Source organism: Poeciliopsis prolifica, unplaced genomic scaffold (assembly GCF_027474105.1).
Source record: "Poeciliopsis prolifica strain line A6 unplaced genomic scaffold, Auburn_PproV2 SCAFFOLD007, whole genome shotgun sequence".
NCBI lineage: Eukaryota > Metazoa > Chordata > Actinopteri > Cyprinodontiformes > Poeciliidae > Poeciliopsis > Poeciliopsis prolifica.
Genome location: NW_026562382.1, coordinates 10,886,783 through 10,899,538, shown reverse-complemented (window position 1 = coordinate 10,899,538; position 12,756 = coordinate 10,886,783). Strand labels below are relative to the sequence as shown.

Genomic DNA, 12,756 nt, shown 5'->3' with positions numbered 1-12,756 from the left:
GGAAAGAAAAAGTGTGGTACTGTACAGTCTATCCACTCAGTGGCCATTGGTCTGTGACTTTGCTGAGGTTTTCAGGAAGCCCTGGTTACTGTAAGTGACTTCCAGCTTGTTTGCATTGTCAGAGTTGCTGATTTGAATCATCTTCTTTAGAAAGTTGTGGAGATTTTCTACAAGGTTCAGGTCAGGTGAGTTTGTTGGCTAATCACGTGTGGTGATACCCATGTCATAGAACCAGTTATTGGTTATTTTGGCTGTGTGTGACCAGCCATGAAAGTAAATGTTATAATCCATAACTCTATCAAGCCTGGAGCTATCTCTGTTGCTTATGTCCTGTTTTTCATCCAGACTTTTCCCTTCCACTAAACATTCCCTTAAAATGCTAGGATGCAGTACTCTGTGAACAGCCAGCCTATTTAGCAATGCGCCTATATACAAGTTTGTGTTTGTGTGTGACGTCAGTCGAGGCTGGTCTGCCCCTCCCACATCCAGCAGCTGCGTGGGAGGAGGAAAAAGGCAAACTTACTGAGGAGATCAGCTCTGTCAAAGCATGATGCGTGATCAAGTTACATTGATGAAACTCACAAAGAGGATGAGTTGTTAAAGAAATAAATCACTGATCTCCACAGCAATGTACAGAAGCACGTTACTTTTTGGTATTATGAAAGTAATTCCAGAGTGCTGATGAATTGTCTTCCGATCAGTCGGTGCAAGTTCGAATGGACTAATCTTTGCTGGGCTGTAATTTCACTGGTGTTACTGTCTGTGGTGTGTAGATGCTAACATGGCAAAGCTCAGTGCGTGTAGGGGGTGAGGAGATTCTGCCTCATCTGAAGGACTGATGTTTGGAGAATGCAGATATGGAGCTCACGCTTTTGCTTCTGCCAGTTAAACTTGCTGGAGGAGGGAAAGGCAGAGGAGGGCAGGGGGGAGGCGAACAGAGAAAAGTTCAGAGGCGGTAGGATTTTTGTCCGTGGGTGTAAGAGATCTTGTTCTTGATTTCGCTGATCTCCTCATCCTGGTGGTGGTGGAATATTAATAGTCCCCGATTATGTAAGCTTCCGTCCTCATACCTCAGCACGAGACGGTAGACTCTTTCTGTCTCTCTAAGACTAAATAATGGAGCGATCGTGCTGCGGAAATAACTGAGCAATCTCCCAAAGAGAGTGCTGTAAAAACACAGCAAATATTCACGGGGCATTTTGTACTTTTTTGTGTGTTTGTTTTTACAAGTTTTCGACCCCCCCTATTTGTTTTGTTGTTTAATACAATAGTATACCTAATCATTTATTATTTTTTGACAAAATTATAAAATATATACTGACATGGGTGGAAAAAAATTATGCAAACCTTTAGTTGCTGCAAAAATTAGCACAAAGGCCTCAAAGATAAATTTTTACAAAATGATCAGACCATAAAACAACATTGTCTGTCCCAATAATGTAGTCTAATGTGCAGTAGTGTCAGCAGGAGTAAAGATGTTTGAAGACATAAATGTTTTAAATTTGTTGTTTAGTATCTGAAGCATGGAGACAAAAATATTTTGGGGGTGGGGGGAAATGTAAACTACAATATTATCAAAAAATATTCAATCAAGATCATTCTGTTCACAAATGACAAACGTTATTACTATTCTTTTAATGTAGTTCTCAAAGTTATCTTCATTACTTTTGTTCCTTAATTTTGAATTACCTTAACTTGTTGGTGAGATAGAAATGATCCTAGCCTTACTTGGGGTATATTTTTAAACATGTAGCTTTGGATCCTTCTTTGAGAGATTCCTCAATCAACTGCAATATATGACCAATTTATCTCTGGAAAAATGGATGCCTTTCACACCCACCCCTATTTGCGCTGTTGTTTAAAAGTTAAGGGTTAACTGGAGACTTTTCACACTTATTTCCTCACTTTTGTGAATTGGATGCATACAGATGTTATATTTGCATATGAAACAGAGTTAATGACACAATAAGTAATTGCAGAGACTTGTTAGACAATGTCTTCCTGGTAATTTATCAAGTGGAAGGTGACAAGTTTGCTTACCCTGCCAGTTACACCTGAACAGAGAAAAATGACAACAGCAACTAATCTCAGTCACACATGTGCTTCTAATCTTTAAAGAGCAGGCGTTTTGATGGACTGCAGCTATCAAGTGCTTGTTTGTTTTCACTTTTGTCGTGGGTTGTTCTCCCTCTATGCATATTGTTTTATTTCTTCTTCCTTAAATTATTCATTCGATGAACAATGCCGAGTTTGAGTTCATTATTAAGCAGCAGTACGTTCAAATCTCAAAGCGAACCACCGATGTCTCGGAAACTTTGAAAAGCTGCAACTGACTTAGACTGTGAGAGAAACATCGAGGTTTTCTAGAAATATTTTACCAACTGGACGTTGAACCAGAGTTAACTTTTATAACTTCATAATTCACAATCGTGTCTTAATGAAGCATCAGTGTATGATCAATTATACACATTTTAACACAGTAATTGATTTCACAAAAACATTTTATGTAACTATGTAACTGTTTTTAAAGATTTTTCTTCCATCTCTTTTTAGACTCTTGTCAAGTTGAATCCCAAACTTCAGCCAATGGTTGATATGATTCGAGCAAACAGGGCCAATTGGGAGGACCTGAACAAGAAGAGACAAAGTGGCCAGAGTGTTTCCGCCCATGCCAGCCCCTACAATGACGATGCCACGGAAACCAAAGCCTGCCCAGCGGACAAAGCCGGCAGCACGCCCTGCTGCTGCGGCGACTCTGAAAGCACACCATCCAAGACGGCCAGTTAGCTTCTGCTGAAGAGCTGAAACGTCCCTGGCCTTTTTTAATTCTCCAGAATGCAGCCTGCAGCAGAGGCAGTGCATGCAGAGGTTCTTGGGCTCTGCTCCTCTTCGCTTTTGCAACCAGAGATGAGCTGTAACACTCGGGAGTGTGACTCGATCCCTTCAGATTTTCTGCTGAAGGCTGACATAGCCGCATTTGGCCGGCTCATCAGAGCGACTGAAGATCAGATGATGACACCTCGTCAGGGAGGAGAGGAAAATCAAACACTGTGTTGCTCTGACTTTCTGGCAAAAGACACGAAGAGTGTTGTTTGTCTCTGTTGTGTTTTATTTTTGCTCTTGGTATCTCTGTGTTGCTCGCATTTGTCCAGAGGTTGAAGAATCTTTTTTTGTAAATCTGTAAATAAGCTTTTGAGTTGTTTGAAACTTTATGCATTGGACTGTGGTTGTAGAGCCTCTTCTGAAGGATGAAGAGGTGTAGAAACAGTAGGACCTGTGGCTTGCAATGCAAATTGAATTATGTGCTCCCTCCCTTCCTGTGCCTTGTTTCCAGATCCTACTGAAAAATGCATGGCCTCTGTGTGAGGTTCTCACATTATGGAAATTCTTGTTGAACTGTGCTGAATTTCTACCACAATTTGTAAAACCAACGATTGCAGCTATGTCTTGACCCCTTAGTTTGCCGCAAAGAATTATTAATAACTGACAAATTGAAATATATTTTGGCTCAGTTTTATACATACCTCTCTTGTCACACAAATATACACAATGTGCCTTGAGAAAAGTTGCTCTCATATCACATGAATTTCTGCAGGGCGAAACTTCAGCTCTGATGATTCAGTACTGACAGCTGGAACACAAAATGTCACATTTTATTTCAAAAGCCATGGTTAGATATTTTCAGGGTACCTCTTTTTTTTCTTTTTCTTTTTTTTTTTTACCTTTTGCACCAATGGTAGAAGCTCATTCCACTGTTATGATTATCAGGAATATAAAAGGCTGCAGTGAGCAACAAAAACTTAAAATGTCCTAAAAACACTTAACTTTGTCAAAGGGAAACATAATCAACTCGATTCCTGCAGAATTATTCTTACTGATCAATTAAAGTGAAACAGGCTTTAGAAAAAATGATACGTCTGCAAAGAACATCTCTAGTGGTCATCTATAGTCTTCCACCTATTCAAGACTGCTGCTTAGAGTCTACATGCAGAAGAAATATCCAATGAAACTCTCCAGTGCATTGGCATTCCCAGGCCAGAAGGGACATAAGGTTCCTCCAGGCTCTAGTAAACCTCAAAAAAGATCCTGGAAGCCAGTAGATACGATCTGTGGCCAATAGCTCTAATCTAAGGCTGAGTCTATGATACCAGGAAGGAGACAGGTTCTATGTCTCCTTCTGACTTCGTAACGATTCTGTAATAGTGCTTTTAGTAAACAAGTCTTGTACTTACATGAACTAAAATGTCAATCAACGAGGAAGAAGCCATATCTCCAAAACAATGATAAAAAGCCAGTTTACATTCGAAAAATGCACTCAAGGACAAAAACATTTTTTTGGACACATCCCTTATTATTGCATTTAGCAAAAAGAAATAATTTGTAACCTAAACCAGGACATGGAAATATCTAGTCTTATCTCAATCTGCTCTTTTCTGAAACACAATGCATTTTTTCTTTGCAGAAATGCTATAGCAACACATACTACTAGAGTATGTCTTAAACCAGCACTGGATTACATAAAGCAAAACAACAAACAATTTCCTATTGTGTAGATCTTTGTTTGCCTTTTGTGCCCCATTTGATGTTTTCTCAGGTGTAGGTGCCATAAATTTGACTTAACATTTAGGAAAATTCAACATTCTGGTTAATTGTTAAGCTATTCCTCACATTACAATGTGCCAGTTTTATACTAGCTGAGAGTCAGACTGAGCTTCTATGCACAATCTTACAAATGTTGAGATTGCACATAAGAAGTCTGCAGAAGTATGAAGCATTTTAGGTTTGTGTAGAATCATCAAAAGAGACCAGGTGGAGTGATTGGAAAACTTTGTTAGGTTTTCTGTTCATAAACCATTAAAGTGAAACGAATCACCCTTTTGATGTAATCTGCACATCAAAAGTCAGATGGATATATATTGGAGTCCCACACAGTATGTGAAATCTGGAATATTTTTCCAAATCAGCAAAAGTCCGGAAAATAAGCAACATATTGTATTTCTTGACATGATTCCACATCTCATTTCCTTGATGTTATGTCCTTCCTTTCTTTTTAAATTTCCTCTTTTCATTTCTTCCCTGTTCTTTCTTTTTCTTATGATTGATTTTGTATATCAACCCTCCCCCCTTTTTCATCTTTCTGTGTTTACTTCTTTTTGTCTTTTTTCCTACTTTTCTTTCTCCCCACTTTGTTTCTTTCTTTTATTCATATCTTTCTTTTTTCTTTTGCTTCCTTTCATTTTATTTTTACTTTCTTCCTTTCTCTGTCTTCCTTCTTTTATCATTTCTTGTCTCCTATCTTCTTATCTTCCCTGTATCCTTTCTTCTGTTTTTCAGGCTTGAGTTTATGAAATTTTTGAAAGCATTTTTGTTTTTCATGCAGACCACCATCTGAAGGCACCATGAGGTCACTGGGTGTTTTAGTCAAGCACAGATCTGCTTAAAGCACAGCTTCCATGGAGTCAGGCCGTCAACAGCCTGACTCTGAGTAAATCCATTTGTTTCATTTTTAAAACTGTAGAAAGCCTGAGTCTTTATTTTCTTTCATTTCTAAGCTTTGCTCAGAGCCTACATATCCAACCATTTGTTTTCCTTCCTGCAGAAGACTGACACACGAAAACTGGAGTGCCCATCTAATATCAAAGCTTTCCTTTTGGTATTGTTCGAACTGCATTATTTCTGAGTATGGGTATGCCTTATGAGTCATGTTGTAGCTTTGTGGGCTGGCGTTTCTAATGTGACTGTGCACATTGTGAGGCATGGATCTCCTGTGTTTTATTTGAAGAGCTCAACAGAAAACGACCAGAATCGCATGTTTAATGCAGTCTCGACTCAACCAATTTGCTGAGGATGTAGCAAACAAAGTGAGCCGACAAATACCTCGTATTTTGACTAGCACACACCTTATCTCATCAGACATGCATGACTTAAATTCTCCTGCATTATGCTGCGTGAGTTACATATGAATAATGCTCTTCTATTTTTCTATTAGGGCTCCACACGTGGACAAACTTTCCTCTTCCTTTTTCCTCTTGTATTTCTCTCCTGGTTTGGATTTTTGACTTATTAAAGACGGGCTAATCTGAAGGAAAGCCAGAGCATGAAAAAGGCAAATGTACTTCTGTTTCTGTTCAGAATTTGAATAAAGAAAAAAAAAAGAAATCTCCTACACGTGTTCGGTTTTTGTTTCTGAAGAACTAAGAAATATGTATAATAAAACATGGCAACATTGCAGGGAGCAGAAGATTATATGAGACTAGATAGAAATGCATCCACATTTTTGTTCATCTTCATTACTTTAGCCCAAACTCTTCTATCTGCTAAGCAACTTTCAGTACTTCAAGTTGATCAGACATGTGAAATTCCTCCCAAAATACATTGACATGTGTTTGTGATGTAATAAAATGCCAAGAAGTCCATACATCTGCGAGACCTAGTGATAGAAATTCTTTGAATAAACATTTTGTTTTTGCGACAAAATTTATCAATAGTCTGCTCAAGAAATCGATACAAGAACAGAGGAAGTTCGCATCCACTCATAAGTAAACATGGCTAAATCCATCGATGATTTGGTTTTGTAACTATGTAAAATATCTCAGAAGAGTAATATACATATTACACAATGAAACACAATGCATAGCATACTCACTTTTCTTACAACACTGCTAACAGCTAACCTGTTCACAATAAAACAGAATTAAAAAGAAATCTTTAGTTCCTGAAGGATAGATTTAACATGTTTATGTGTTTATTAAGTGTGTTGTGTTAATGATAGAGAACATCCCAGAGGAGATTTTTTGTTTTTTAATGATGTACAATGCTGTTTAAAGATTCTGGTCTTGCCTGCAAATATGCAGATTATCCATCAATCTTTGAAGGTGGTCTTGATCAATACGTTCATCAGACTTTCTGAAGCTCTTTCCGAATTGTTTTGCAGATTTTGGCTGCTTTTTACTCACTTTTCTTACAACCCTGAACATCAGGACTGTAATGAACATTAACCCCACAGTACCCGCTCATTGGATGTGATTGGGGGTATCAAATATGTGGATTCCTGAGCTCCTCATCCTCATTCTCCTTGAAAAGTCCAGCCTCTTGAAGGACGAAGCTCATTTCAGACACTTGTTCTCAGGAGCTTGTCCTTTTGATTATTACCCACAAATTGGGCTCATTTCTTTCTTCTACGTGAGAAAACACAGAATTTGTATTACAGCAGACCATGCCTTCAGTTTTCACCTACTCTATTCTGCCATTCCTGTAAAATACTATTTTCTGTCAAACTGTGCTAGTATGTTTGTTTTTTCATAGAATCTACAAAAGAAACGGGAACATATTGTGCCTCTATGCCAGGCTGCCCTCAAGCAGCTGAAAGATTGTTTCCTTGCCAAGAACTAAGTCCCATTGGTCGTAATGATGGCGTTTGTTCACTAATGCCCTTTAAAAAAAACCTCTCAGGCCTTCACAGCTCAGCTGGATTTGTATCGATATATGAGATTATGCACAACTAACTAGTTAAATGACTTCTCATGGCTGTGGAGGCATTGTTCTATGTATTTTACTGGAAAGGGGTTGTTTATAAAGCACCACATATTTTATGTTATAATTTAAAATTAAAATCACGCCTTTTCAATTTAAAATTTTACACTACTACTGAAAATGACCGAAAAATATACCACTGTCCAAATAGTCTAGAAATAGTTGGCTTAAAGTGCAAACCATATGTATTGGCTTGAAAATAAAGAACATTTCAAACTGATTTGTTCACAAATTGTGCAAAAATATATATTATTCAGGGAAAAAAAACAAAAAAACTGATTGTCTCAAAGTTGAGGTTTCTCTGTGTGATGCTGACCTCCTGTGGACTGATGAGTATCTGCACTTAAAAAATACATAAACGAAACGCTGCAGATTCCAGCACATCTCATTGAAATGCATGTGAAATTTTATGGGCAACGATGCAAAAGAAGATTAAGACCTTCCTTTTAACAATTTTAATACGTTTCAATCAAAATACTGTTGTAATTACTTAAATGTTTGGATTTGAATGCTCCTTTGCCTTCTGTCGGGATCAGCTGTTTCCATTCACAAAATCTTAAAAGTAGAGCCAAAGCAGCAGTGGATTTCATCGCTCAAGGCTGAGCCGTGTCGCTGCTGGCTGGCTGTGACGTCAGTCCGCTGTGTGTGGGAGGATGTGTGGGTGAGAACGACTCCCAAAAGAGTATGTGTTGAACGAGAGAGAGGGGTACATGGGGGTTGATGGGGGAGGGGAGGAGAGGAGGTTGGATTTTTCCTGACAGGAAGCAAAAGGCATATTTTGTTCAACTCTGCTGTGCAGGATTACCTTGAGCTCTGCGTGGTGCATGGCAGAACAAACACAAACCTGCTTTCAGGCTTCTGCTGACCTTCCGCTGCACATCTGCCAGAATAAATTAAGGCTTCAGAGCTGCAAGAACATCTTTGCCCTGTGATTGTGCGTGTACTGAGATGATGGGGGAAAAAAAAAGCCCTCATGCTGATGTTTTTACTTTAGTTTATTGCACAAACAGCATTGACAAAATGTACTCAATGTTGATGCTGAGAAGGGAAAATTTGACAAAAAAAAACAAAACAAAACAAAAAAAGAGGTAAAAGCGATAACATTCAAAGGCATGTTTTTTGACACATGGGGTAAAAAGTCAGGTCTCAGAGATCTAATTTATCTGGAGAGGGTTCATTGTTAATCAACATGTTATATTTAATCAACAAAAAATGAGGCAAAGATCAGAGAACGAGCAGCTAAATGGGTACAAGATCAGTATCAAAATGTAGCACATTACAGTATGAGTTCATAAAAGCTTTTAGACAATATAGAAACACTAAACTACTCGATTCTTCAAGGACTCTCTCGAGGGACAAACTTATTAAAGATGTGTGGTTTGAGCAGAATCTTTTAGCATGTGTAACAGTCATAAATATTTACATGTCAGGATCTGTCAGTATGGTAATCTTTGCATATACTAATAGGGAAAAAAAAACAGTTTAACGAATGAAGTGACTGCATGACAATGAAGAATGTGCCACTAAGAGGTTTGCACTCATCATTGAGAGAAATCTCCATAATTAAAAAAATGTGTTTAATAACACGTTCCCTTTAAATAACCAAAATCTTAATGCTAGCCTATTTTGTGTAGTTTGATGTGTGTTTGGGATCATTGTCCTGTTGGAACCAACTGTATGACAGCAAAACAAGCCCATAGCATGATGCTTCTACCACCACGCTTGACATTTGGTACAGTTTGGAAGTCCCGGTGTAGAAGGCTCCCCCAAACATGAATCTCATGATTATTGTTGAACAGCTCCACTGTTGTTTCCTTTGACCACAAAACCATTCTCCAGAGTGGCTTTGGTATAACTGTATAACTGATGATGTTGATTTTAATAAATTGATAGGCTTCTTGGATTTTAAACATGACCCAGCTTCTTGTCAGAGATTCTCAAAAGCTGACCTAAGTCTGCTTTATCTGAACCAAAAACTAACTTGGTGGTATTTGGGATCACTGGCATAGAAAATTCTAGTTCCCAACTTCCAGTCATCAGTGTCGCTGTAAGCTGAAGTTGAAGAATTAAGAAGTAGTCCAGTTACTTTATTATCCAATCTACTTTGTGGAATTAATCAGTAATAATGGCAGCAAAGCAGCCCCAGAGTATGCTGTATCATATTTGACAGTTGGTTTTGACCTTTGACTCTTGATATCAGAATTTAAAGGTTTTATCTGGGATCTTCTTTTCAGGTCAGCAACGTGGACAGTAACATTGATTTTATAATCGTTTCCAGTGCACAGTCGGCTCGATTCTTTGTGATTTTTGGATAATTTCTGATTATTCATACCAATCATCATTCATTTGAGGGTGAAAGTTTGAGTCAGATGAGATTTCAACAGGAAATGATTACAGTTAGCTTTAGAGTCCATAAAGCAGGCTAGCACTGAGCTTTTTTAAAAACCCTGACATTAACTATAGCAAAGATGCTACAAAGACTGAATTCACAAAGAATCCTGCTGAATCCTTTCAATCTCTTCATCTAATTCTTGTTTCTAAAATTATTTGAAGTTGTCACATAAGCATTCCAGGATGGAATAAATCAATTAAGAGATCAAAAATCAAGATTAATGCCAATGATGAGTAAACTTCTCACGTGCACTGCATCAGACACAATCTGATGATTCAAGTCTTTGGTTCGACGTGAGCACCACCGTTTACAGGCCCCTCCCTCCAAAAGAGAAACATGTTCAAAATGGCTTCAATTTCCACTTCTCTTCATAAGTTACAAACCACTCCGCGTAAAAGCTTTCAGTACAAAAACTAAACACACAAAGGTATGCTTATTTTTTTCAGCAATCGTACAAAACATGGGCTTGGAATCAGTGGACCCAAACTGATTGGGGCAGGAGGACAGGCACCCACAGATACACTCGGTCCTTGAACACGTCTAATATGGCATAAGGTCAGAACGACAAGAGACGAGAAAGGACAAATGTGGGACATGAAGGAGGAAAGGCAGACACAAGCTTTAGAAAGGCACAGAGCTTTACTTACCACTAAAGTAGTGCCAAGCATACACACACACTCACAGGAGGACCATAACACAGCTTCTTCTATGTTGGCAAAGGTGTTCAGGAAGCAAATCTGAGATAGGTCAATGTTTTGCTACACCCATTGAATCTTGTTAGAAGAAGCTGAGCAGATTAAGTGCGACGTATGGTGAAAGTGGAGAGTGAATCATTAAATGGCACCGAGAGACATGTTTGATGAGATCTGTGTTTTAAATTCACATTTAGTAGCTGTTAATCCAAAATGCACTGGAAGTTTTTAGAAAAAAATGAAATAAAGGGTGAGATAATGGATGGGAACTTGGACTTAGAGGAGGTTTCTGTTGCCAAAGATGTTATTTGGGTCAACATAGTCCTTGACAGACTTGAGCATCCCCACGCCGACGTTGGAGACGGTCTCCCTCATCCACTCCTTCCGAAGTTTCCCCACTGAATGGCAGAAGAGAAAAATAAAATAAATAAGTGGAGGACGACGACCAGGGGGGAGAAACGGCGGAATCGGCATGGCTGATTGCTCAGCAGGCTGCTGGGAGCCAATCAATCTTGTGAGAGTGAGTGAATAAACAGAGGGTGATAAATGCTTTTATTCAGAGAGGAGAAATGTTTTGCATGGCATGATTTATGGAGCTCAGCAGACTATCAAACTCATTAGGCTCTGTGTGTTCCCAGAGGAGGGGCCGGTTGGCGGCTGCGGCGGTCCGTTCCCGGCTCCCTCACTGGTTGAGACCGCCGCTAAAGTCATACTCCCTCCCTGCACACGAGCACACCGCTCTGTCTGACCTACGGGGCCCGAGTTGTCCTGAGCTCTACTCCCTGGCGTTACCATGATGGCCAAGAGGCGGCTACACCGGCTCTATGTTCCTCTGTCAGCACGACTTTGGCTCTCCGCCGGCACCATCCAGCTTCCCTATGAAACCTAAACCTGAGGAGGGAGAGCAGCTTCACCACAAAACCTGACGAGGCTGCCTGGGAGGTTCGCAGCTGTTCACACACCCCCCACACCCAGTCAGCGCCCAGTGGAGGATCTGCAACCGGCAGGAAGACTGGTTGGGAACTTTGAATTATGCTAAAGAAATGAACCAAGAACATTTACTTCTTCTTGTTTATAAAGTCAATAAAGCTGAATAACTTAAATATTTACTTTTTTTTTTTTGCATCGGGCATAAAGTGAGAGTAATGTGGTGCTGAAAGTTTATATTGATAAGATAAAGTGCTCAGCAGCCATTGGCTCCCCTCTGTGCTTTGAATGGTTTTCTTTATTGTTTGATATTAAGCAGTAGTCCTTAATCGTCGTTCAAGTACAGCTGGTGGTGTTCGCTGGGTAAATATAAACAAATATTAATACAGGGTTTCATTTTCTTCTGTCGTAAAAACAAAACATTTCTGCTTTACAGTCAACTGGAGCTCATTCCTTCAATATGTGGAAACTAAATGCACATTTTCAAAGGTCAAATAGTTTTCCACATCAACTGAGGTCAAATATGAGCTGGGATGAACTCAGGCGAATCCCCAAAAAGAATTGAAGTTTTTTTTTCCCTTCAATAAAATGAGTTTAAACCTTTCAAATGTAGAGATATAAATTTGTCAATTTCTTGTTGAAAAATAGTTCAAGTTTAGTTAGATTAGATGGAGGTATCCAGCGAGATTATCTTTTGACTGCATTTATAAATGTTTATCTTTCCACTTAACATGCTAATTAACCTGCTTGCATTAAGCTTCTCTGAGAATAAATTTTGTGACTTGCCATTATTATACGTTGTGTCAAAAAATGTTTACTATCATATCAAAAATTATGTACCATTTTTTTATATGTTAATATAATTTTTTTCCGACAGATCTTGTGTAGGAATATAACTTTCTTTCAAACTAAATTTCAGGTTACTAGCACCAATGAGTGATGATCAAAATCAAAAGAAATGAGCCCAGTAAATATATTACTGTCTAATAAACTTATAAAATGTACATATCACTTTTTCAATCAAACTACAGAAATGAAATAATTTAGACACACCCGTGTGCTTACTTATAGAGATGTGAAAAAAGATAAATCTATATCAAATAGATTCATCCTTCCACACCAAGTAGAGCCAAACAAAATAATTATTAAATGACTGAGTTTAATAACCAAACTGTTTCCAAAGGTAAAAGTTTTAGTTAAAAAGAAAAGGAT

General features: G+C 38.6%; 2 protein-coding genes across 2 annotated transcripts in view; one reads left to right on the top strand and one right to left on the bottom strand.

Moving 5' to 3' along the window:
- The window catches only part of pde11a (phosphodiesterase 11a), a 36,754-nt gene extending 30,591 nt beyond the window's left edge, over positions 1–6,163 (top strand). The window contains exon 20 of the mRNA XM_055032277.1: positions 2,554–6,163. Within this exon, the coding sequence (XP_054888252.1) occupies positions 2,554–2,787 (234 nt within the window). The 3' untranslated portion in view covers positions 2,788–6,163. The remainder of the gene's footprint in view (positions 1–2,553) is intronic.
- A 2,347-nt stretch (positions 6,164–8,510) lies between these two features.
- Positions 8,511–12,756, bottom strand: part of agps (alkylglycerone phosphate synthase) — a 34,487-nt gene continuing 30,241 nt past the window's right edge. Inside the window, exon 20 of the mRNA XM_055032084.1 lies at positions 8,511–11,015. Coding sequence (XP_054888059.1) covers positions 10,894–11,015 — 122 coding nt within the window. The 3' untranslated portion in view covers positions 8,511–10,893. The remainder of the gene's footprint in view (positions 11,016–12,756) is intronic.